General features: G+C 36.0%; 1 protein-coding gene across 1 annotated transcript in view; it reads right to left on the bottom strand.

Annotated features, from left to right (window-relative positions):
• The window catches only part of LOC106073822 (uncharacterized), a 34409-nt gene extending 23509 nt beyond the window's left edge, over positions 1 to 10900 (bottom strand). The window contains exons 1-2 of the mRNA XM_056016033.1: positions 10450 to 10900; positions 1500 to 1899 (exon numbers count right to left, since the gene is read on the bottom strand). Of these exons, the coding sequence (XP_055872008.1) occupies positions 1500 to 1779 (280 nt within the window). The 5' untranslated portion in view covers positions 1780 to 1899; positions 10450 to 10900. The remainder of the gene's footprint in view (positions 1 to 1499; positions 1900 to 10449) is intronic.
• Positions 10901 to 26941: the final 16041 nt, after the last annotated feature.

Below are 26941 nucleotides of genomic sequence, written 5' to 3'. Positions count from 1 at the left end.
ATGTCTTGTAAACTAATTTCTAGTGTACAAATGTATTGTGTATAAATGTCTTGTGTATAAGTTTCATATGTATAATTATGTTGTGTATAATAAAACTTTAAAGTCAAGTAAACTAGAATTATTTGCAGGTTTTAATAAGTAATTGGATGCCCTGGGCATAACTTTTGTGGAGGACCCAGCTCCCAACCCTCTTCCAGCTTCAATTTCACTTAACAATATTAATAAATAAATGTCATATATCATTATCACTAGAATATGTCAAGACAATTAGAGAGCTTGTAAACGTACTCTCGTTTTCCATATTTAAAAAAAAATATATATTTACTATGACTATTCTGTGAACATTTATAACTCTTAGAAATGTGGACTTTAAAGTTGCGCCCGTGGGCGGCTGCATTGTTGTGTAGTGTGTAAATCAGGTCACAGACTAGATTTACGCTAAATCAGTTTTACTGAGACTCGAGGCTGGCAGGAAATGAAATGTTATGGTCTGTTCTTGGTATCACGCTTTTTAAAATGATTTTTTAAATAAGAATTGTAACACTATGTCTGAAATGGATTCATTATCTAAAATATATTATCTTATATAATACAGACGTTACTTCAAAAAAGAAGATGATTACGTCCTACGCGTCATGCATTTAGTCATGCATATTAACCAATGACTTAAATTCTGCCAAGTCACTGGTTTTCCTGGCTAGCATAAAGGAAGGGTCTCGGATTGCAGATGTCATACACAACAGAAGCAGAAAGAAGGGTGAAAATGCAACGGCGCCTGGTGATTATATATGCCCAAACTGCGATCGCAGCTGTGTATCAAGGATTGGCCTCTTTAGTCACACAAGAAGTTGCAAAGGGAAAAGATCGTCTCTCGAGACGTAAAATGCCACAATCAGGCAACCCATTCCATGCTCTAATAGCACTAGGGAAGAAAGAGTATTTGTACAAATTTGTCCTAGCATATGGGAGGAGGAATGTGCCTTTATCTTTGTGTCTTTCAGAGTATTTTATTAAATTTTGTTGTTGTATTTGAAGATTATGGTTCAGTGTTTTATGTATAATTGCTACTTTACTTTTGAGTCTTCTGTCCTGAAGGCTTTCTAAATTTAGTGATTTTACTAAAGGTGTTACTCTAGTCAAATGTGAATATTCGTTTGTTATGAATCTCACTGCTCTATTTTGTGTCTGTTCCAGTTTCTTAATGTTATCTTGAGTTGAAGGGTCCCAAAACGGAGGATGCATATTCTATTATTGGCCTAACCAAGGTTAAATAACATTTTAGTTTTATGTTCTTATTTGATTTATAGAAATTTGTTTTAATAAATCCTAAAGCTTTGTTTAATTTTTTTTTTATATAGTTTCATCAATATATATACATCAATATATAATGGATCAGGCTTCGACATTATTTATTGCAGTGTTTTAAAATGTCGTATGGCGAAAATAAAATCTATAGTATTGCATTGTTTCGTTTAATTATTTTTGTTTTTAAAACTCACCTTCCATGGATTGAAATATTTCATCCGGATGCTGCACCCACCAATTTTTAGGCGTGGTGACGTAGATCACACGTAGCACTGACGTCACCGAAGCCACGATCCAAGGGAAGTAAGATGGCAAGAGTTTGCCGTCAGCATCTTCATTTTTTGAGACAGAGTCATGCCCTTGGTTGATGTCTGAGCTGCTTACTTGGTAGAGTGGATGGCTGGCGGGCGCCTCATTGTTTGTCCCTTGCTGCGAGGCGTCTCTAAGCTTGGCAGTTTTTCGCTTCTTCGCCATGACGACTACAAATCGGGCCTATAACAATGTTCTTTTAAAAGCCATAATCATATGCAATTTGATAATCACAAAGTTGTGTATGAATTTTTTTGCGAATCTTTCTGAAGTATTCAGTTCAATCTGTGAGTTAAAAAAAAAAAAAACCAAATAAACAAAAGTAAGAAATATGCAATCAAAACATGAAGCACTGAACAATCATTTTCGCTTTACTTATCAACCTGGAAGGTCTAAATCATTTGATGAAATAAAAGGCAATAGACTTATTCAAGCTACAACATTATCTCTACTATAAGCACTTTTAGTGGTGAGTCAATCAAATGATGTAAACTTTTACTCCATCTAACTGATTGAGTGTTAGTTCTATGATTGTGTTATTTTTTTATTTGTGAAATATGTTCAAGTGAAATAAAGAATATAGGGTAATTTCTATTCCTCCTATCAGCTTGCAAAGTCTTTAAAAAGTATTTGTAAGGTTCCTGCAAATTTTTTCCAAGCAAATGGGTAGTTTATGTATACTAATATAATTACTTAATAGTGGTTGGACCGATATATTTTGTTTCAAAATATAATCATATTAAAATTCAATTTGTCTTACGTTTTTTGCTGTTTATATATATATATATATATATATATATATATATATATATATATATATATATATATATATATATATATATATATCGCTTCAACGGGAATTCCAGCACTCGACTCAAATGTTTCTTTGTATTCAGTAAATAGATTTATTTATATTAATTGCTCTGGAGGTCAAATTACGATTACTTCAGGTCTGTAAAATAATTTACATGTTTTTGGATGTTCCTTCAGAGTTGAAGATATTTTACTTCCTAGTCCAAACCTCTTGCTGGACGGCGGAGGATGGGAGCGGCCAGGATTTGAACCTGGGACCATCGATAAGTCCGAACGACAGTTCAGCGCGCAAAGTGCACCACCTGGCAGCCAGTTGGCGCTTGAAGAGAGAGGTTAGATGTAAACGTTCAGTCCAGATAATGTCCTGAAAGCTGGAAATTGATGCTTTTATTTAATCTAACTTTCAAACTCTATAGATATTCTTTTGAAAAGTGGGGAGCGTGGTCGAGAGGCTAAGTGCGCTTGAACTTAGCTTGGCTTGGAAACCTATGAAGGGGGCTCGAAGTTCGACACCCGACTCGGGCAAAGTTGTGCCTAAAGCCTAAAGGCAGCACGGAAAAAACACATCTTCTAAATACCCCCCCCCCCCCCAAACTGGTCCACAGCTGAGATTGGACCAGAGCGCTCTGAGCATGCTATAAGTATGAAAGTAGCGCTACATAAAAGCCATAATTTATTTAAAGGGAGATAAGTACATCCTACGCATATCTATGGGTTAATCTAGTCGTGCATGTGAATGAGAGACTTGAACTCTGCCAAGTCGTTGGTTTTCTTGACGGATTCAAATATCTGGTGCCATGTTTTAATGGCAGTAGGGAACAAGGAGAGTTTATAAGAATTTCTCTTAGCAAATGGATTACGTCATGTCTATATTTGTATGTCTTTCTTAGTTTCTAGACAGGCCATGTAGAAATAAGACCATGTCTGTCAATGAACCTCCATTTACTCTAGACCAGGGGTTCTCAACCTATTGATTGGCGATTTGCCAGGGGTCGCCTAAGACCCTCGAAAAAATGGATAGTTATTATCTACTCTTCTATTGCTGTGTGTGTGTGTGCGGGGGGGGGGGGTCGCGGCAGAGTGGGGAAATGTAAAAAGGGGTCACCGAGACTAAAAGGTTGAGAACCGCTGCTCTAGATGGTATAGACCTGTTATGAGGGTTGAAAAATTTTCCTTCGAGTATCAAACGGTTTTAGCCAGGCACTAATCGCTTGCAAACGGCAACAGACAATGGCGTAACTGACTCCTTTTGAGAGGAAGGCTTAATGAAATATTTATGCCCAAGATACTATTATCCTCTCGCTCACCCCCCCCCCCCAACGACGCACAGACACACACACACACATCCTAACCACACCATTGCAAACACTAGTGTTTTATCTTATGGCTTCAGTGTACTTGTGTCTGAACTCATGAAAAAAACAAACTAAAACACATTCGCCAGTGGCGTAGCTTGGGTGGGGGAGAGGGGGGGGAGAATTTGAAAATTTCCCAGAACCCCACTTGAGGAGGCCCCCCAAAATGATTTTTTTATTCATTATAAATATTAAATATTACGCAAAATGCAGGGGCTCCCAAAGAGGTCAAGCCCCTCGGGCCCCTAAATGATGTCAAACTCCTAGATACTCCACTGATACTCTCAGCATGGGGGCCTTAATATTTTTTTTTCTTTTCAAAATACCATTCAACCAGACAGTTCGCTAACAAAGCTTTTCAAGCCTGCATATTCGATTTCCGTAAGTCTAAACAAAAATTGAGTTCGGTTGTAAGTTTTGGTGCTGTGTGTCTTCCATTGTGGCTCTGTTGCCTCATGCCTCTGTTGCCTCATGCCTCTGTTGCCCCATGCTTCGTCCTGCGCTTTGGTCTGATCTGCCAGCCCACGCAGGCGACGTTCCGCGGCTGACACAGTCAAGCGTGGCGTGTTCTTTCGACACGCCAGTTTGTAGCTTTTGTGTTGTTTTTTATTGTCCGCAGACACCCTGAAAGTCTCGCGACACCTTAGAACAGCACAATACAAACAATGAAGAGAGACGCTCTCTATTGGGGATTTTCATTAATGGGGGTCTCTGGTGTATCCGGTGCGCAGAATAAGGAAGTATTGATAAGCTATGCACACGTAATCATCTTCTTTTTTGAAGTAACGTCTGTGTATAAGATAAGATATGCATTTTTAACAAGCCCCTAATACATTTTGGACACTTGTTAGCACTGCAGAATCAAATGTGTAGAACTTACTTATGTTCATTGTTTAGTTGGTCTTTTTTTTTTTTTTTTTTGTTCATATGACGTCCTTGACATTGTTTCTTATTGGCCAGGTATCTAAAAAATTATATCACACTCTTCTGCATTTTCTCACTTTTTTTCCGAATTTCCCATTATATTCCCCCCCCCCCCCCCCCCCCCCCCCGCATTTTTTCTGTATTGCTTTCTCTCTCTTATTGAAAGGGGGGATAACCGGACCATATAAAAGCGAAAAGTAAACAAAGAGATTACTGTGAAAAAAAGAACTAATATTTGAGAAGCCATCAAGGACTAGTTGAACCGTAACAGAAAAATATATATTTTTTTTTACATAACTCGAAATGAAAGTTCAAAGGTGAAAGATCGTTAATGTGCTTTGTTATAGTGCGTACATTCTAACGAAGTAGTTGAGTCCATGTAGTAATAAAATGGGTAGATTCTAGGAATGTTGTATAGGTTGCTTTGATATTATACGTGGATATGCCAGTGTAAACGCGGGCTGATGGTTAAAACCGAAAGCTAATTAGACACATACAGAGAGAGAGAGAGAGATTTTTTTTTTTCATTTCCCACTATTACCTCAGGTTTTTTTTAGTCAAAAGGTGGAATGTGGTCAAAAGGTGGAATGTGATCAAAAGGTAGAAGGTGGTCAAAAGGTGGAATGTGGTCAAAAGGTGGAATGTGATCAAAAGGTAGAAGGTAGTCAAAAAGTGGAATGTGGTCAAAAGGTAGAATGTGGTCAAATGATGGAAGGTGGTCAAAAAAGAAATGTGGTCAAAGGGTAGAATGGAGTCAAAAGGTGGAATGTGGTGAAAAGGTAGAATAAGATCAAAAGGCGGAATGTGGTCAAAAGGTAGAATGTGGTCAAAAGGTGGAATGTGGTCAAAAGTTGGAATGTGGTCAAAAGGTGGAATGTGGTCAAAAAGTGGAATCTGGTCAAAAGTAGGAATGTAGTCAAAATTTGGAATGTGGTCAAAAGATGGAAGGTGTTCAAATGTTGGAAGGTGGTCAAAAGATTTAAGGTGGTCAAAAGGTAGAATGTGGTCAAAAGATGGAAGGTGGTCAAAAGATTTAAGGTGGTCATAAGATTTAAGATGGTCAAAGGGTGGAATTTGGTCAAAAGGTAGAATGTGGTCAAAAGATTTAAGGTGTTCAAAGGTTGGAAATTTGGTCAAAAGATTTAATTTGGTTTTTATTGCTTCATGAACTCATGTAGCTGTGTCTTTTGTTACTAGTTTTCGATGAATCGTAGAGTGAGTTCCAATGACTTCTGGTGACTCATTCAGTACCAGACGTTATGATCCTGACCAGCACAATAGTAAAGTTGGAGCACCACATTTTTAAGAGGTTTTTTTTTCCAAAATTGAACCAGCTTTCTCTTATATACCACCTGCTGTTGCAGTCGTTTCAAGAAGTTTGCAAAAGAAAAACTCAACCTACCTATAAAATACTTGGTATGCTAGTCACCAAAGATTGGAGGCCTGTTATCAAAATGACGTTATATTTTTCTTTCGGCTTGATAGATTCGTTACTTATGACAATACATGTACCGGAAGATCAAAATTGGAACCAGTGAAATCTGCCCATGAGGAGTATCACCAGAGAATGCAGACCACGTCCTCCAAAACTGCTCTCTATACCAAGAGGCCCGTATAAGACATTGGCCCAAAAATCACCCCAATAGAAAGGAAACTATATGGAGAGCTCCCTGATTTGGAAACCACTGCGCAGTTCATCTCATGTATTGGTCTACTCATCTGAACACTCCAACATAACAATGAGAACGAAGAAGAAGAAGAAGAAGAAGAAGTTACTTATGACGCACTGGAGTTTTGCAATTGCTGCTCAAACTATTACTGTACCGTTACATTATATTATCTATATATATAATACTATTTTGTTGTAGATACATTATCACAGAGTGTTTAACAGCGAAAATATTACCTCCAATAACATGGACTATAAAATGGTGTCGTATAATTAATTATTCACGAATAGCTTTTTTAATTACGCCACGACGAAAATAATGTCTATGATTCCGCATGGCGTCATGTAGTGCCATGCATTAATTTACATTAATTTAAACTGTTATAAATATTTATACTGCGTTTATATTTAAAGGAAATAATTCGGATTCAGTTATCTCTGAATAACAATCAAACGTGAAAAAAAATTATGATGGAAAAGACAAAAAAATCCATATTTTTGATGGTCTTATGCGACCCCTTGATAATGGTCATTTGACCCTCAAGGGGGTCGCGACCCACAGTTTTCGAACCCCTGCTCTGGACCCAACCCAGCGCTATCCACCGCCGTCCTGAGTGAGGTTTTGGCTAGGATATAATAATCTTTTAATGCTCATGAAACATCTGACATATGGCATCAATTTTTTTTCTCTTTATTTTTCAGAGACAAATTAAATATGACTCAATGAAGGCCTGTTCAATACCATCCAAGGGCCCTTCGCAAGCCTAGCAGGAATTTGGTATTAATATCTTACCATCCACACAAAAAAAAATTAGTGCCAGTTTTGTAAAAAGTAAAAATGAAATTATTACAGCGTGTTTGTTATTGTAAATAATCTTTCAGATTTGTTTTTTCATAATCTATAGGGTACTAACCCGGAGTCAATGGAGATGTTACAAATAAACTTTAATTCTGAGATTTAATTTTAGTTTTTGACAGTTTGTTTAATTTGAATTTATTAACATAATAAATAAAAATATAAGCTGATTTAAGAAAAAAATATTTTTAAAAAAAGTATAATTTCAACAAAAAAAAAAAAAACTCGAAAGGGAAAAAAAAAAGTGGGGGGGGGGCCTAACATCTCTTCTGATAGAAATCGTGGGAAAATAATTTCTCTTACAATTGCATCACGTGATGCGGATCTTAGGTAATAACCACGTGAGCGTGATGGCCATTAAAAAAAAACTATTTGTGTAAATCCAATTCAAATCGACGAGAAAACTGACATCTTGCATTCTTACAAAAAAAATTTTCGTAGAATTTTTACAACCTATTGAATATATGCATTGACAAGAGTTGGAGCGTAAATATATGGGGGACACCATGGTGCACTCAGATGTCTTCAAATGTATTTATTCAATGTTTAATAACACTTTGTGAACATTGTGTACGATCCCGTAGGCATTTAGGTGTACGCAAACACCAAATTAAAAAATATCGGGCAGTATTTATTACACGTGCAATTATAAAGCGAAAAGAAAACTGTCCAAATGTCGACATGACCTAGCCTCAGTTTTTCAGTTTTGAAAATATCACACGCAGAGGTGGAACTCCATATCGAGAAACAACATTGTATTCGGACACACACAAAAAAAAAAAGATTTAAGGGAGAGGTTATGAATAGCTAACCAGGAAGTTGTCAATTACTTAGAAATGTCAATTCGTTTTTTTTTTGTTGTTTTTTTTATTGCTCAGCTTTACACAGAACATGGAACAAAATCGAAAGAGAAATGAAGAGAAAGGCACAACCAGCTCGAGACCTAGACAGATTCATTTAGACTATGACAGAGAAATGAAGAGAAAGACACGTTCCTAGACAGAGTCATTAAAACAAGACAGAAATAGTCAAAGTAAAGTAAAATTACAGAGAGAGAGACAGAGAGAGAGGGAGAGACAGAGACACATAGAGAGGGAGAGAGAAAGATAGAGGCAGGGGGAGAGAGACAAATAGAGAGAGAGAGATAGAGAAACATGGGACCAACACTAATACATATTTTTCATACTTATAGATTTAAAATTCTATTTATACCATATCAACTTAATATATAAGCCAAATAATATGGATATCAAGGAAGTGATGTAGATCCCCATTAGGGAGTGGGGCCAAGTGCGCTTGAACTTGGCTTGGCTTGGCTACCTAGAAGGGGGCTCGAGGTTCGACACCCGACTCGGGCAGAGTTGTGTTTACTGAAAACCAACTCCTAGATACCCCTAGATACCCCCCAGATGAGCTATAATAATAATATCTGCAAGTGACTTCCATTATGGCTAAATAAGTGTATCTGCAAGTGACTTTGGCTTAAAAGTTATCAACATTCCGGGCCTCCTTCCATCATTACCATGGGCGAACTAGGTGTCCAAATCGGCCCTGGCATTACCTTACAACCTGGCCCACAAATCGTGTGCAAAATGAGATGTATCCATTAGCACCTGTCCTCGTGAAATGTCTAGTTAAACAATGCACCAAAAAACGTGAACGCGGGCATGTTGTGTTTGACTAGTTCTTTATGCAGGTAGATCTGTTAGGTTACATGTCATCTCATTGTGTAAAATGTTGCTTTTTCAGAGGTCCGTGGTTACAGTCCTCGTTGGACATTTTGTTTTGACATATTTTCCACTTTCACCTTTCGGTGACTATTGTACCATTCACCTTCACCACTTTCACCTTTCTCTTAGTCTGTTGAACCGTTGGGGCACCACACTTGATCTGTTGACCGTTTTTTTTTTTCTCCATTTCTCTCTTTCCTTTCGCCATAGATAAAATCTCTTTCAGTGACAGTCAAGTCCATTTGTTGGTGTTATCTTCCCATTTGCTTTCTCTTGTCTGCTTGCCTTTTTTTTTTCTGGAAGGAAGGTTTAGCCAGCCCTTAAGACCTTGTTACAGGGCCTATCGTTTGCGTTTTTTGACACTGGTCAGCAGGTTGTTGTTGGGGCCCCCACCCGTGCATGCTACCCTGACTCATGGTGGCGCCCGGGTGGAAACGATCGTAGGAGGAAACGATTAGCCCAAAGGGTAGAAAAACAAGACTCCGGTGGGGGTGCCTAAGGGGGTGCGAGAGCATTTCCTCAAGGGGCCGTTACATAATAAATGGCGTGTCCGCACGGTTAGCCTGGTATAGAAAAGGAAAATGGCGGGGGTCTTAGTAGATCTATACGCGGCCTCTTGCCGCGAGTTTGACCCACCCGCCAGACAAAACAGTGTACACTATTCTCATTTAGGCCGGTGAGAGGGAGCTCTTGTTCACTTTTGCTGGCCTAGAGGTCCAAGAGCCGAAGGCTCAACTCTACCTGACAGTTTAAGAAGAAGAAGAAGAAGTGGGGCCCACATGGCATTGAGATGCTGTTTCAAATCTTCTTATCGTATAAATAAGGAAAGCTGCCTATTAATTGTTGTTTTAAATTATACTTCATTTATATGCCTACAGAATAGATTCTTTCTTATTTTTTTAAACAAACATCAAAATTTAGTTTAATAATAAGTAGCTAATATGATAGAAACTACTTAATGTATTCATATATATATATATATATATATATATATATACATATGAAAATTAAAAAGAAATACCAGACCGTTTTCATCAATGTGTTAAAAATATTACAGTATGCCTTCTCCCTTCTAAATGGTCTTCCGCGTTTTTTTTTTACAATTAATAGTGAGTGGTTATAAAAATGGTCTGTTTTTTTATGAAAAACTGCTTGCATAGTTAATTTAAGAAAAAATGTTTCGCTTTCTGAAAAGAAAAAAAAAGTAGCCGTTGCATCGTATTTTCAATATCTTTTATATTCTTAGAGATCTAAACAGGATGGACGGACGGACGAACGGACAGACAGACCCCCACAAAACTAATATCGGCTATTCCCTTTCGGGGGCGTTAAAAAATACATTTCTTATTTCATATGCAAAGTCAAAAGCATCAAGTACTGATTCTTTATTCTTTACATCTAAGCAAGAAATGGCTAGTTGGTACCAGAAGAAAAGAAACATATAGTAAAGGAAAGAAAGAAAAAACGCTAAAAACAATATTCTCTTACCAACTTCTGACTCCAAAAGTTTATAATTCAGAAAAACAAATCCTTTACATCTGCAAGTACACTACCAACATTCAACACTTTATAATGATCCACTTTATATGTACATATCCAAACACAAACATCTTAGATCTATATACATACAAACTTCTAACACATTTGAAATATACCAGTCCCCTCCTCTACATTTCACATGTACCCTCCGGGGTACTATTAAACTAGTTAATCTCGGGCTAGTCTCCTCTATTTACTATTCAATCCTGCAATGATCTATGCCTCTGATTAAACAAACTGTTTCACGTTCAGTCACAATCTGATAACGCGCATACGTTTCCACCAACAGGATTAGAAGTGCATTTGTATTTGCTAGAGAAATAGGTAAATATATTTTCTTTCCAAATAAGTTTTGTAGTTAACTGTAGATTTTTCTCCCTTTTTCTATCCTCTTTCTTTAACTTTTCAATGGTGTAATGTCTGAAGGGACCAACTCAAGGACTATATATATATTGACATTGGTACAGATATGGTTAGGTACCTATCATAATCACTGGCGGGGTATAGGTCAGGTCTAGCTCGGGCTTACAAGAAGTACACAGTAGCCATATGGTATCTCAGTCTGTCACCAAGGGGCTCGAGTCGCCTAGGCAACCAGACTGCTCTTATCTCAACTAACTAACCTAAACTACTTTAAAAAAAAAACAAGGATACAAAGATAGTTTGTGTGGAAACACAAACTCAAAATCGGCCCCCGAAGGGGTCCACCCAGGCAGGCTTCAATATTTTCAGAAAGAGCATCCGAATGAAATTATATCAAAGACAAATGACAGATAAGAATGGAGAAAGAAGGTTGACAGATCTTGTGTAGTGCCCCAACGGTCCAGCAGATCAAAGGATAGGTGAAAGTGAATGTAAAGTTAGATGTGAACCTGGCCTAACTGATGTCTTATAATTGATCTAATTGTTTTGTAAAGGCTCAATCTCTTATGCGAATCCTGAGAAAAAAAAAACAGTTTCGTATGGATACGTGTGTAACGATAAGAAAAGGTATAAGAAAATGCAGTTTACAAGTTTAATAATTGTTTTAAATTAAAAAATAGTAAACATTTGTTCGTGTGTAAATGTAGTACTTAGTATAACAGAACTTACATAGCTTAATAATACAAAAAATGGCAAAAAATCTACAACCGTTTGCATAAATGTGTTAAAAATATGGTACGCGATAGACTCCCCTGATAAAGAGCCTTAAGTGTTTGAATGTTTAATAGTTAATAGTTGTAAAAGTTGTGTATTTTTATGAAAAAAACTGCTTGCATATAACAAATTAGATTTTTCGCTTTCAGAAAATAAAAAAGTAGCCGTTGCATCAGAACTTTGAATGATCTAAAATATCATGATGTCCGATTTTCATTTTCTCTTTTAGTTTACGAGATTTAATCGGGACGGACGGACGGACGGACAGGCCACACAAAACGAATAGCGTCTTTTACCCTTTCGGGGGCCGCTAAAAACAACAATATAACAATTTTAATTGAGAAAAAAAAAAAAAAAAAAAAGATATTGTTTTTAATTGAGCAAAAATAATTCAATAATGAAATGAATGTACACTAAACACTGTACCCAAACAACAAAACGAAACCTTGCTATATCTGTCAGTCTACCAACAATAACAAACTAACAAAACTCACTAACCAATCAAATTACACCAACTTACTACACTAATCCTGCCTTAACACCCCACCATTAATAAGTACAGATCTACACCTCTGAACGAAACAGTGACTAACACGCTTTACTACAGCAGCAATTATAAGAACTAAGGCAGCAGTAACAAAACACTGCAGCAGGAAATAGTGTGGGCAGTCCCAGGTACAAAATAATTAACAAGATTCAAACAAGTTTCAAAAGACCACAAGTCACAACCATCACCTGTCACACAGACAGAAAACTGACCTCTGGTCAAACTGTACAGAAAGCAGCATGTGCTCAACAATTTGTAAGAGCTCTGCCCTAACCCATATAATAGACTAAAAAGCGGAAGTACAAGAACTAAATTTGACACTAGCCTATGAAAAATTAAATATATATATCAATTCATTCTATTTTTACATTCACGCACTCTCTTTACGTATAATATTATTTCGTTTAATAGTTTCCAAAACACTCTCAGTGACTCTATCGACAGTGATACGCAAATTAAGACCCGCGGGCCTCGGGTAACATATGGCTAGTATATATATATTTATGTATATTTGGGTGCGCCAGCTCACACATAGATATTTTATCTTCAAACAGAAGACCATTCGTGATTAATAGTTTGCCTAAATCAGCGAGTAAAACTGATGACTTTGCAGAGTTCTCTAATTTACACGACTATTTAACCATGATACGTGTAGGACGCATTTATCTGTTTATTTGAAGGATCGGTAGAAATTTATAAGATAAGATAAAAACATAAGTTTATTGCGAACAATTTCATTTAATAACAAGGTTACAAAGATGGGTTGTGTGGTAACACAAACTCAAAATCGGCCCCCGAAGTGGTGCACCCAGGCAGGTAAAAATGCAGGTTTCAGTATTTTCTGAAATAATATCAGAATGAAGCTCTATCAAAGGCAAATGACATAGAAGAATGGAGAAAGAAGGATGACCGATCTTATGTGGTGCCCCAACGGTCCAGCAGACCAAGGGATAGGTCAAAGTGAAGGGACAGTTAGATAAAAAAAACTGGCCTAATGACGTCATATAATGATTATCTAATTGATCTAATTAAAATTCCTTTACTTCAGTGTTTTATTTCTCTTTAAAAAAAGTAAACATATTTTTTTTGTAAATGTAGTAATTAGTATGACAGAACTTACTTAACTTAGCAATACATTTGTAAAAAAAAAAATTTTGACAAAAAATCTAAAACAGTTTCCATAAATGTGTTAAAAAATATGATAACTAGTCATCTCCCTTAATAAATAGCCTCCCATGTTTGTTACTATTAAGTTAATAGTGGATAGTTGTAAAAATGGTGTGTTTTTATGAAAAAACTGCTTTCGCTTTCAGAAAAGAAAAAAAAAAGGTAGCTGTTGCATCAGAACTTTGAAAGGTCTAAAATATCATGATGTAGGATTTTCAATATCTTTTCTAGTTTTCGAAATCTAAACGGGACGGACGGACAGACCACATAAAACTAGTAGCGTCTATTTCCCTTTCGGGGGCCGCGAAAAAAAAATTATTACTATAGCATGTAAAGTTTTCTTCGGGAGAAACCAGGTGTCACATCTCTAGCAGAGTATGTAACACTGAATCTAAATATTGAATCTCATTAGAGTTGAAACAGAACCGGTCAATATTACAACTATGTAACTGAAAAAAACAACAACGGATGATACATAATGGAAATGGGTTTAAACTAGTGTACACATGTAACGTTCCTAGCCACACACACACACACACACACACATACACAAACACCTAGATACACACATGCCTTTGAAATCCAATCATTTAAGAGCACTTGACTCTTTGAGGAAGTGTAGGGAAAGAGATCAATAGATTAACAGATCAATATAATAGGTTCATTCTGCATATAGCAATAAAAAATGTCAATATTCTTTAATTATTAATACAGTTCAGAGGCTTCGCCCCCCCCCCCCCCCCCCCCATCCTTCCTAAACCAGGGATCACAAGATTAACCAAATTGCAGCAAATTTTTTTTTCTCTTCTTGTGGCATGACATTTGTACACCAAAGCGCTTTTGCATTTCACGTTGTTCAGCAAGTATTTTTAGTTTAGGCGGTAGCACTGGAAAAGTAACTGGTCAGAGTGAAAAAATAAATTAATTTAAAGTTCTTTTGACTTATGGTGGAGCGTAGCACAATACATCGGACTCTGTTCTGAGCATATCTGGGTTATTCGCCTCGTTTTGGATCTCTTCCATGTCTGCTTCTGTCTTCCAGCCTTTCTTTTTTCTCTTTGTTTTTCATTGCAGAATATGTTTTGTTCTATTTTCTGTACGTGAAAATGTAAATGTGGGAGAGGTGGCTGAGCGGTTAAACGCTTGGCTTCCGAACTTGGGTTCGAATCTCGGTAAAGACTAAAATTTTGAATTTTGCGATCTTTAGGGCGCCCCTGAGTCCACCCAACTCTAATGGGTACCTGATTTTAGTTTGGGGGAAAAAAAGGCGGTTGGTGATTGTGCTGGCCACGGTGACACCCTGGTCGTTAACCCTTGGCTAGATCTCTACTTACTTAAGACTTTGAGGAATGCACTAGCCATGCCGATTTTGGTTAGAAGTTTAGATGTCCAGTTGCTATTTGATTTCTTTTTATCCCTGACCATACACTAACAGAATAGATCGATCTGTTCACTTCCTGTCTTTAAACACAAGTTCACTCATTTCAGTATCATCATCATCATCATTATCATCATCATCATTATCATCATCATCATCATCATCAGCAGCAGCAGCAGCATTATTATCATCATCATCATCATCATCAGCAGCAGCAGCAGCAGCAGCAGCAGCAGCATTATTATCATCATCATCATCATCATCATCATCATCATCATCATCATCATTATTATCATCAGCAGCAGCAGCAGCAGCATAGTCATCATTCCTTTGGGTTCCTAATGGAACATAGGGCCTCGACAAAAACACGCCACTCTCCACGGTCTCTTGCTAGTTTTTTTTTTATGGTTTCCCAGCTCTTCCCGGTCCTCTCAGCTTCTTCAAGTACACTGTGTCGCCATGTTCTTTTTGGTCTTCCTCTGCGTCTTGTTCCCTGGGGGGTTTCACTCTAAGGCCTGCCTAGCTCTGTTGCTATTATCTTTTCTAAGGGTGTGACCAATCCATCTCCACTTCTTCTCTAAGTTCGCTCATTTGCTTCATATAAAATTCACAGGCTGATAGAAATAGATTTTATTTAAAGTGTATATAAATACACATATTATTTAACATTTATTTCCACTGAGATTAAACAATTTCGTCACTACAAGATGATGAAGAACTTACTGAGGATCCAGAGCTTTTAAGGCGGCATTTTTTTTTTCAAAATCTTGTGGGTAGAGGCAAAGACGATTAGGAGACTCTTTATGTAGTCTGGATTAATAAATATGAGATACTGACTATACTGTGATATTCACGTTATTATTGACGAAAATTAGATTTACTAAACATGGGGGAGGGAGATTAGTGATTACGTGAAGAAGAAGCTCCACGTCTGCTGTGTGATTGAAGATGTCAACCCTCTAGCTACGGGAAACATTTCATAGTGTGTCACTTCTCTTGGAAGGCCTTTTGTTTTTCATTTGTATGTATATTTTCGTAACCAATTAGTTGTCAAAGTTTGGTGCGATCTAGAAATTTAGACTTTTCTCTTGAAGAGCGATAGGCTAGTTTACATTTTGTGTTGTTTCAAGGTTATTTAAACCGTGGAGCTATACAAACTAAAATCCCGTGAGGATTTTACTGCTGACATTTTTCACTACAGTTATTATTTCTTTTTTTTTTATATGCCTCGAATTTTTCTTTCAGAATTGAAGATTATTACATACTAGCCCAAACCTCCCGCAGAGATTGCGACGGGCTGCTTTCCGACACGGGAACATCGAGAGGACGGCCCAGAGTGCATTCCACATGACCGGGCTGTCACTAGTCTAGATACGATAGGAACATATAAGATAGCATAGATTTAGATCAATCAATCAATCTATCTATCAATCTATCGGTCTGTCAGTCAGTTATTCTATTTTATTCTATTCTATTATGTTTATATATAATCTATCTATGCATGTAATAAAATACTCAAAAAGATACAAAGATAAAGGCACATTTCTTATTCTATATGCTAGGACAGATTCATGCAGGTGTTCTTTCTTCCCTAGTGCCATGAGAGCATGGAATGGGTTGCCTGAATCAGCCAGGAAAAACAATAACTTGGCAGAGTTTGTCTTTGCTTTATATATTTGACTAGATTGACATATGAAATGCGTAGGACGTAGGATGTAATTATTGTTTTCTTTTGAAGAAATATGTTATAAAATATAATAAGATGTAAATGTCAGTTTATATATATAATATATAATAATATATCATTGAAAGATTTTATTAAAAAGTAGTGCCAATGCATGTAATCAGGAGTAAAAAAATTTTTTTTATCTTAGATATTAAATTTCTTTGTTACCTTGCGTACGATGAAGTATACCTTTAAATAGACGCAGTAGTTTCGAAAGATTGTCTACCTTTATATAACCACCGCGCAATAAGAAACCATTTAAACTGTGCTGAGTTAGTCCAGTGCAACTGTAGAACTCAATTACATAACGCAAGAGGCAAACAAACTGTCACAGTGTCACTAGCAGTCTTGAAACCAGGTGTCACCTATCTAACACAGCATGTGACAGTCACACCAACAACGATACTGGATCTAAATAGAGAGAGTCGACACTGGACCGGTATATATTTTACAGCAATATATAATTGTAAAAAAAAAGAAAAAAAAATGTGGTAAAATATTGCGGGTAAATTCAGTCCCAAAAGGGAAGCTAATCTTGGTCCAGATTTTTATTCTAATTTTCGTTTGATATAGACGCCAGTTACGGGCCTTTTGTTATTTCTCGTTGACGTGAGACGAACATACCGCCTACAGGTTCGGTTGAGTTGTTTCTGTACGAGATGATTTTTTAAAATATTTTTGTGCTGATCTGAACAACAGAACATAGACTGGCCTGGAAATCTTTTACCCCTATCGATATAAAGAAACAATGTTTGAAGGGTAATAGAGAGTTGTAGACCCTACTCTCTAAAGAATTCAATGGGAGAGGGGAGGGGGTCAGGATCTAGATTTATTAGTGAAGAACAGGGGCGGACTGGCTATATGGGCATTTGGGTAAATGCTTGGTGGGGCGGTACCCAAATGGGCCGGTAGGGCCACCGAAATGGCCTGATCGAAGTCACTATGGCATATATCAAGTTGTTAAAGGTTTTATAATATTCTTATTATATTATTATTATTATTATTATAAAAAGACCTCTGAGCGTCGTGTTTAAAAAAGTCTTTCATAGGCAGCAGTACTGTGTAATACAATTTTAATCGAACACATATAATATAAATAAAATGTAGAATATAGACAGTGCTACTAGTAGGCTTCATCTTTTTTAGGGCCTACTTAATTTCTAATTTAAAAAGACGCTGTATTGCTTATAAAGATATAGAGTTCACAGTGTGCATGCATATCGATACATTATCAATCTTACCAAAGATTAATGGGGACCGATACAGCTAGAAATAGATACCCATTACATGATAGAGAATTTGTGGGCCGAATTTTATAGAAATGCCCTGGCCGATTTTGACACCCAGTCCGCCCCTGGTGAAGAATTAACATATTTATGTAAGCTAGACTGCATTCATGAAAATATATTTGTAATCCCCCCCCCCCCTTTTTTTTCCGGGCCAGTTTTACTTAAGTTACTCCCCTTCCTGTGAACATACATCTTGACTTGTCATCTATCTGTGTCACTACCTCTCTCCCCTTGCTTAAGAAAAAAATACTGAATTATCCCCCCTGTAACTAGCTTGCTTTGTGAATATGTGAGAGTCAGTTTGGGTAGCATTCGGCCCATTGAGACGCCCCCGGGTGCTTGGCGCTATCCATTGACCCACTTTTTGTTCTGAATTTCAGATTAAAAAAAAGAATCTCTTTTGTTTAACAGAAATGTCGAGGTGTAGTTTCTGTGGGCATGTTTCACAAGCGTATTATGTAGGCCTATTCAACATAATGTCACAAGCGGCTTTTATTTTTCAATGCTGAAGTTGCACAAATAACTTGGCGAACGTATAAACAAGAACTAGAATTACTAGACATGTAGATATACCACATATTTAGTACATTTTAGGGCCTGCATCAACTTTTATAAAGCTTATATCAACTCACTCTGCCTGTATGGTACATATATTAAACACGTTTTTTCTACCATAAGTTGAAACATTGCACAATTATTCGTAACAAATGACGAATCAATCAAAACAAAATTAACCAATAGGTTAATAAAATAGTGATAATTGTGTTTACTGAGCGCCTAATGGCAGCACGGAAAACCTTCTCCCAGATATCCCCTCCCCCTCAGAGGTCTACAAATGAGATTGGATCATATCGCTTTGAGCATGCCATAAGCACGAAAGTAGCGCTATTTAAAACTAGAATTTAATTTTATTTATTTAATTAATTTTGTTTGACATCGAAAAAAAAAGGAAAAAAATGGAATTAAATTATGTGGCTGTAAATGTGGAGTTTTCTCCTAAGATAAACAATTTTTTAAAAAGTATTTTTTGTTTTTTGCTTGTTTGATTATTTCATATTTTTTTTTGGTCTTCTGAGATTTTATTTAAAAAAATATAAGTTTTGCATCTGATTCTATGGTTGGCACGCCACTGTGGAATCTTTCCTAACTTTGCCCTCCGTGTCTACATAAGCAGTGTTGATATCTATGTCACCACTTCACGACATAAGAAGTATAAAGTGAAAAAAAAAACAAAGTGACCGCGATAACAAGAAAAGGTGAAACGACAAGTGAACATAGAACATCACGTGAACAATTAGTGAAATGTAACAAGTGAACCAAGCTTTCTCACAGGTTTAAAAAAAAAATGCTTCACTAACCAGAAGTATCTATGGATCTATTTTTACAAAGCTTATATCAACTTAATCTGGTAAGTGTTTGCACACGTTATTTCTCCAACATTGATAAAAGCTTTGTAACAAGATTATAGTCAATATTTCAACAGATACTCCCTTACCCCCCCCCCCTTTTTTTTTCTCTCTTGTATTCGCCCATATTATGTAGTCGTGTGGTATGTGATATGGACTGTCGTTCGGTGACTTCCATTGCCCAGGTTTGAACCCAGCCCGCCGCTCTGAGGGAGATTTGGGTCTAATATATAATGCTCTTCAAATATGAAGAAACATCTGCAGCATGTAAAACGATGTCCACCCGATTAATGTTGAATAACATTAGTTTCAAAGCCATGTTAAGAAAATCAATAGGAACACGAAATCGGCAATGTACCAATGTTTAACTGGGTTATAGTATCAACAATGTACCAATGTTTAACTGGGTTATAGTATCAACAATGTACTAATGTTTAACTGGGTTATAGTATCAACAATGTACCAATGTTTAACTGGGTTATAGTATCAACAATGTACCAATGTTTAACTGGGTTATAGTATCAACAATGTACCAATGTTTAACTGGGTTATAGTATCAACAATGTACCAATGTTTAACTGGGTTATAGTATCAACAATGTACCAATGTTTAACTGGGTTATAGTATCAACAATGTACCAATGTTTAACTGGGTTATAGTATCAACAATGTACCAATGTTTAACTGGGTTATAGTATCAACAATGTACCAATGTTTAACTGGGTTATAGTATCAACAATGTACCAATGTTTAACTGGGTTATAGTATCAACAATGTACCAATGTTTAACTGGGTTATAGTATCAACAATGTACCAATGTTTAACTGGGTTATAGTATCAACAATGTACCAATGTTTAACTGGGTTATAGTATCAACAATGTACCAATGTTTAACTGGGTTATAGTATCAACAATGTACCAATGTTTAACTGGGTTATAGTATCAACAATGTACCAATGTTTAACTGGGTTATAGTATCAACAATGTACCAATGTTTAACTGGGTTATAGTATCAACAATGTACCAATGTTTAACTGGGTTATAGTATCAACAATGTACCAATGTTTAACTGGGTTATAGTATCAACAATGTACCAATGTTTAACTGGGTTATAGTATCAACAATGTACCAATGTTTAACTGGGTTATAGTATCAACAATGTACCAATGTTTAACTGGGTTATAGTATCAGCAATGTACCAATGTTTAACTGGGTTATAGTATCAGCAATGTACCAATGTTTAACTGGGTTATAGAATCAGCAATGTACCAATGTTTAACTGGGTTATAGTATCAACAATGTACCAATGTTTAACTGGGTTATAGTATCAACAATGTACCAATGTTTAACTGGGTTATAGTATCAACAATGTACCAATGTTTAACTGGGTTATAGTATCAACAATGTACCAATGTTTAACTGGGTTATAGTATCAACAATGTACCAATGTTTAACTGGGTTATAGTATCAACAATGTACCAATGTTTAACTGGGTTATAGTATCAACAATGTACCAATGTTTAACTGGGTTATAGTATCAACAATGTACCAATGTTTAACTGGGTTATAGTATCAACAATGTACCAATGTTTAACTGGGTTATAGTATCAACAATGTACCAATGTTTAACTGGGTTATAGTATCAACAATGTACCAATGTTTAACTGGGTTATAGTATCAACAATGTACCAATGTTTAACTGGGTTATAGTATCAACAATGTACCAATGTTTAACTGGGTTATAGTATCAACAATGTACCAATGTTTAACTGGGTTATAGTATCAACAATGTACCAATGTTTAACTGGGTTATAGTATCAACAATGTACCAATGTTTAACTGGGTTATAGTATCAACAATGTACCAATGTTTAACTGGGTTATAGTATCAACAATGTACCAATGTTTAACTGGGTTATAGTATCAACAATGTACCAATGTTTAACTGGGTTATAGTATCAACAATGTACCAATGTTTAACTGGGTTATAGTATCAGCAATGTACCAATGTTTAACTGGGTTATAGTATCAGCAATGTACCAATGTTTAACTGGGTTATAGAATCAGCAATGTACCAATGTTTAACTGGGTTATAGAATCAGCAATGTACCAATGTTTAACTGGGTTATAGTATCAACAATGTACCAATGTTTAACTGGGTTATAGTATCAACAATGTACCAATGTTTAACTGGGTTATAGTATCAACAATGTACCAATGTTTAACTGGGTTATAGTATCAACAATGTACCAATGTTTAACTGGGTTATAGTATCAACAATGTACCAATGTTTAACTGGGTTATAGTATCAACAATGTACCAATGTTTAACTGGGTTATAGTATCAACAATGTACCAATGTTTAACTGGGTTATAGTATCAGCAATGTACCAATGTTTAACTGGGTTATAGAATCAGCAATGTACCAATGTTTAACTGGGTTATAGAATCAGCAATGTACCAATGTTTAACTGGGTTATAGTATCAACAATGTACCAATGTTTAACTGGGTTATAGTATCAGCAATGTACCAATGTTTAACTGGGTTATAGAATCAGCAATGTACCAATGTTTAACTGGGTTATAGTATCAACAATGTACCAATGTTTAACTGGGTTATAGTATCAGCAATGTACCAATGTTTAACTGGGTTATAGAATCAGCAATGTACCAATGTTTAACTGGGTTATAGAATCAGCAATGTACCAATGTTTAACTGGGTTATAGTATCAACAATGTACCAATGTTTAACTGGGTTATAGTATCAGCAATGTACCAATGTTTAACTGGGTTATAGAATCAGCAATGTACCAATGTTTAACTGGGTTATAGTATCAGCAATGTACCAATGTTTAACTGGGTTATAGTATCAGCAATGTACCCTTGTTTAAAGGCTTGTTCTTTGAACATAAATTACTTTTAGGGGAAGCATTGTTTAAACATAAAGTTATTATGCAAAGTTCTCTTACTAAAGTTATCTCAACAAAATATAATTTTAAAAAGAATAAGACTTCCACACAACATGGCTTTATTCTCCCAAAACATATATTTCAAGTAAATCAGAATACATTTCAATGAAATCAAATCTCAAATTTTAAAAAAAGGTAATGAAATGAATAATAAATTCTAGAATACACAACATTGTATCATTCCAAATATTGTAATACTGGAGAATCATTCCAATGAGTTTACCCTTGATTCGTGTAAGTTTTTCAATGTGTAGGAACAATACATCAAAATGGAGCAGAACTTGCTTGCTAAAAGAAAACAAATCAGTGAATTTGAAAACAAAAAATTTGGATAAACATGAAAATGAAATTAGACTTTTTATTTCCCTTCATCATTGAGTGTAATGAACTAAATCAAAAGACAAATCTCAAGTCCAAATCTAGAGGCAAGAAAAAAACAAAACAATGTAGAATGGAGAAGGAATGTAAAGAATACTTGTAAAAAAAAAAAAAGAAAACACTCAAATGGGCTGAGTAATAATCTTGTCCTTAGCTACACTGAATAGACTTGAAGTGAAAAAGTAATTTGAAGTCTAAATATATACACAAACTGCCCATAAGCAAGGAGAGCATATAAAATACTTGGCAGCTAATTGGATTAGGGTGGAGATATTATATTGTGGTGTGGTCAATGTCTGAATCAAAGCCAGAGTGGTACTTGACATTTTGGGTTTTTGGCACATCGGCACAATTTAGGCCATGTCGTGCCCAGAGTGGTCAATATCAATGAGGAACCTTCAGACAGAACTGGGGGTGAGGAGCTCCTGTCCACTGAGAGTGGATTTAAGGATCTCATGGGGACGGTCAGCAAGTTCAGTTCAACTCTTAATGGACTTCAACTGAGGGTGTGTTGATTATCCAGCGATACCAAATATTTCAAACAGAAAAGAAAAATGTTCTCAAAGATATTAAGGGGATTTTTAAAAAAAAGACATAATGTATATTTTTCAAAGTCTTCAAGTCACACCACAAAGTGCTAGGAAACAAAGTCTAACAAAACCAAAGAAGGTTCCTTCTAGGGCTAGGACTACAACAAAATCCAATGATGCCTAATACACAGGGAAAAAGGAGGCACAGTGGCTGAGCGGTAAAGCGCTTGGCTTCCATACCAGGGGTCCCGGGTTTGAATCCTGGTGAAGACTGGGATTTTTATTTCGGGATCCTTGGGCGCCTCTGTGTCCACCCAGCTCTAATGGGAACCTGACAATAGTTGGGGAAAAGTAAAGTCGGTTGGTCATTGTGCTGGCCACATGACACCCTCGTTAACTGTAGGCCAAAGAAACAGGTGATCTTTACATCATCTGCCCTATAGACCACAAGGTCTCAAAGGGGAACTTTACTTTTTTATACAGGGAAAAAACAATATAACTGATACCTGGTTGTTCACTTCAATAGGACAACCTTGACCTATAAGAAAAAGGAGACAAATTATAACACAATTGAGTACTAAGTGCAGCTCTTTCCACTGACAGGGGAAGTAATCCAATTGTAAAAAAAAAATCTGTTTCAGATGTTCCTTCAAAGTTGAAGATAATCTACTTCCCAGTCCAAGCCTCCCACAGGACGACAGGGGATGGCACCTGGACAACTGAAGGACAGTCCAGCAAGAATACTGCACGACCAGGCAGCTATCCTGACCAGGACAGCTATCCCATAGTGTGCAAATCAAAAAACAAACAAACCATTATATACATAAGTGCAGTGTGAATGTACAATGATTTAAATAAAAAAATCAAGTGAGCATAAGTTAAAATAATTAAAATTTAGACAAAAATAATTGCTGTGAGAAACTAAGTGTCACAGTACAACGACCGAAAAAAAAAAGGTTTTCTAGATCACGCCTCTGACAACCATTATATCTTGGTAGAATGTTATAGTAAAAATGTGCCAATAAAAAAATTTATTATTATATCGTGATGTGTTTATCACTGATAGGTGAGACAACTTCATTCATGTAATAATCATCATCTATTAAAATAAGAGAATGCAACAAGACACACACACACAGACAAATCAATATTAGTTGAAGCACACAAAAATATATATATAAACCATGCCAAATGCACATTTCAAAATGCTGATGAAAAAAATAGGACACAATAAATAGTGATACAACAGAGTCACTTACTACTAGCAACAAGTGGAACAACATAATCATTAGTTGATATCAGCCTTGAATAACTATAAAGTAATATAACTAGAAAGTAATATAACTATAAAGTAATATAACTATAAAGTAATATTCAGATTCGAAAATAAAATACTTGAACACATTTACAAACAATATATAGGGAAAAACAACACAAAAAAAAACTTTTCCCAAAAGAAAGTTCAAAGAGAATCGTTGTAAGCAGTTGTACAGTACAGAGAGTGACCTACAGTTGAAACAGGATCATTTTGAGCCTCATGTATACAGGGGTTTACATCTAGCCACAGGAAAATGAAAAATAAACTGCAGGCCAAAAATTTCACATTGATATTATACATGAGACAGAAGATTATTATGAATTATCTGAATAAGTTATTGGGAATAGATAAATCAATTCAAAACATTGTAAAACGATATAAGATCTAATCAGAACACTACTTGAAGGCAATATTATGTACAAAGTCATCAATAACATTCACTCTCCAGTATATATTAAAAAAATTTCAAGCCAAAGGACCACTCTCGGCATCAGCTATTGATGACCAATGTAAGACATTTTTTCATGTTGTAATTTTGTTTTTCTTTAATTGAAAGGATTAAGATTAAATATATATTGAAGTATTGATCACGAAAAATCACATTTCTTAATCTACTGCCAACATAGTACGTACTAAGAAGCATGTTGATTTATCTTTCAAACAGAATTATTCTACCTGTCCAATTTGTTATCTACTTTGTTCTCAGGCACCAGCACAGGTTATTGCTGGATTAAGTACTGGGTGAGTACTGGGTGAATAGGCTACACATCATTAAGTGAGCCAATGGGATTGATGGATAACTAAGGATCTGGAAATCTTATCATGATGAAGTCAAGGAATTGTCAATGCACCATTCAACTTGAATTATGAGTCCCAAATCCAAAGAGATATCACAGCAACTTCTCCTCCCGAGTACCACCTAACCCCCCCCCCCTCAACCTCAAATGTCAACTAATAAATTGAAAAAGAAACTGATCTTGGAGACACACTACACACTAACCCCCCCTCAACCTCAAATGTCAACTAATAAATTGAAAAAGAAACTGATCTTGGAGACACACTACACACTAACCCCCCCTCAACCTCAAATGTCAACAAATAAATTGAAAAAGAAACTGATCTTGGAGACACACTATGCATAAATAAAACAAAACCTGTACATCACATCCCATTCATGAGCTTAGTATTAAGATTGTCTAACAAAATATTGGATGTAATAGAATGCAGAAATAGACCACCTTATATTATCATTAAATTTTAGTATTTTTCCTCAACTTTCACCATATAGATCTCTATAAAAACTATGAAACAAAATGACAGTTTATGCTACATGACATTCATTTAAAAAAAAATAATAAGAGAAAAAGAAAGTAATTCTGCAACAGACTCAATGCCTTGTGTGTGGCCGGCTTTTCAAGGCAACGACAGACTTCACAGTCCTCTTCCAGTTCATAGGAAATGAGACTGTGCTCATCTTTGACCAAGACGTTGGACCAAGAAGGAGATAAATACATGACCTTTCAAAAAGCTTTTGATTACATTTGAACACCTTGTGAGCCAAAATACATTTTAAAGAGACAATGTGATGAACACAGAAAACTAATGTGTTAAAGCATTATAGTGGAAAACAAAAATGTCATCAATGATTTTTCAACCTTTCCAAGTAATTTAGAAAATGTCTCACTAAAATCTACCATTTTTTCAAGTAATTATGTCACAAAAGTCACCAATTAATACAAATTAAAAACCATAATGAGATTTTTATTATTCCATGGATAAACTTGTTTGTTTGTAAAATGTTTTACATGTTTCGGATGTTCCTTCAGAGTTGAAGATAATTACTTCCTAGTCCAAACCTCCCGCAGGACAACAGGGGATGGGAGCGGGCAGGGTTTGAACCCGGGACCATCGATAAATCTGAACGACAGTCCAGTGTGCAAACCGCACGACCAGGCAGGCAACTTTTGACTGAACTTTGACTGAAATTGCCCAAAGCTGAATGTTAAGTTTTGTTTGACATGCTTCAGATGCTTCTCCAGAATTGAACATTACATCCGAGCCCAAACCTCCCGAAGGATGGCAGATGGATGACAGAGGGCAGGGTTCAAACCCAGGACCTTCAAAACAACAGTGAAGAGCACATACAACATGACCAAGCATGCATCTGTCCTGTTAGTGTTCAGTTCAATTTAACTTTTAGACTGCCACCAACATTTCGGCAGAGGATACCAAACTGAAACATAGAGCTAGCATGTGGTGTCATGAAATCCTAACTATAACCTAGATAACTATCACTGAAACTCCTTACCCATAAATGCAATGGAACAGAGTTTGCTATGCTTGCTATGAAGTAAAAAAAAAATACATTAGACCCCAAAAATTGTCGTCAGTAAAAAGAATGGCAGTACTTTCCAAAAAAACAAAATAAATTCAGTTTCTTGCTGTTGGCCAAAGTCTTATGTAAAAAGACTAGACGAAGAATTCCTTTTTTTCAATTGTGATATAGATCTTGAACTTTAACCCTAAGACAAGATGGCAGAATGGTACCAAGCATTGGAGGTTAAAGTTCCAGATTCGATGTTTTGCTAATAAAAAAAGA

Source organism: Biomphalaria glabrata, chromosome 17, assembly GCF_947242115.1.
Source record: "Biomphalaria glabrata chromosome 17, xgBioGlab47.1, whole genome shotgun sequence".
Taxonomy (NCBI): domain Eukaryota; kingdom Metazoa; phylum Mollusca; class Gastropoda; family Planorbidae; genus Biomphalaria; species Biomphalaria glabrata.
The sequence above is the reverse complement of the archived record's forward strand: the minus strand, read 5'-3'. Positions and strand labels throughout refer to the sequence as shown.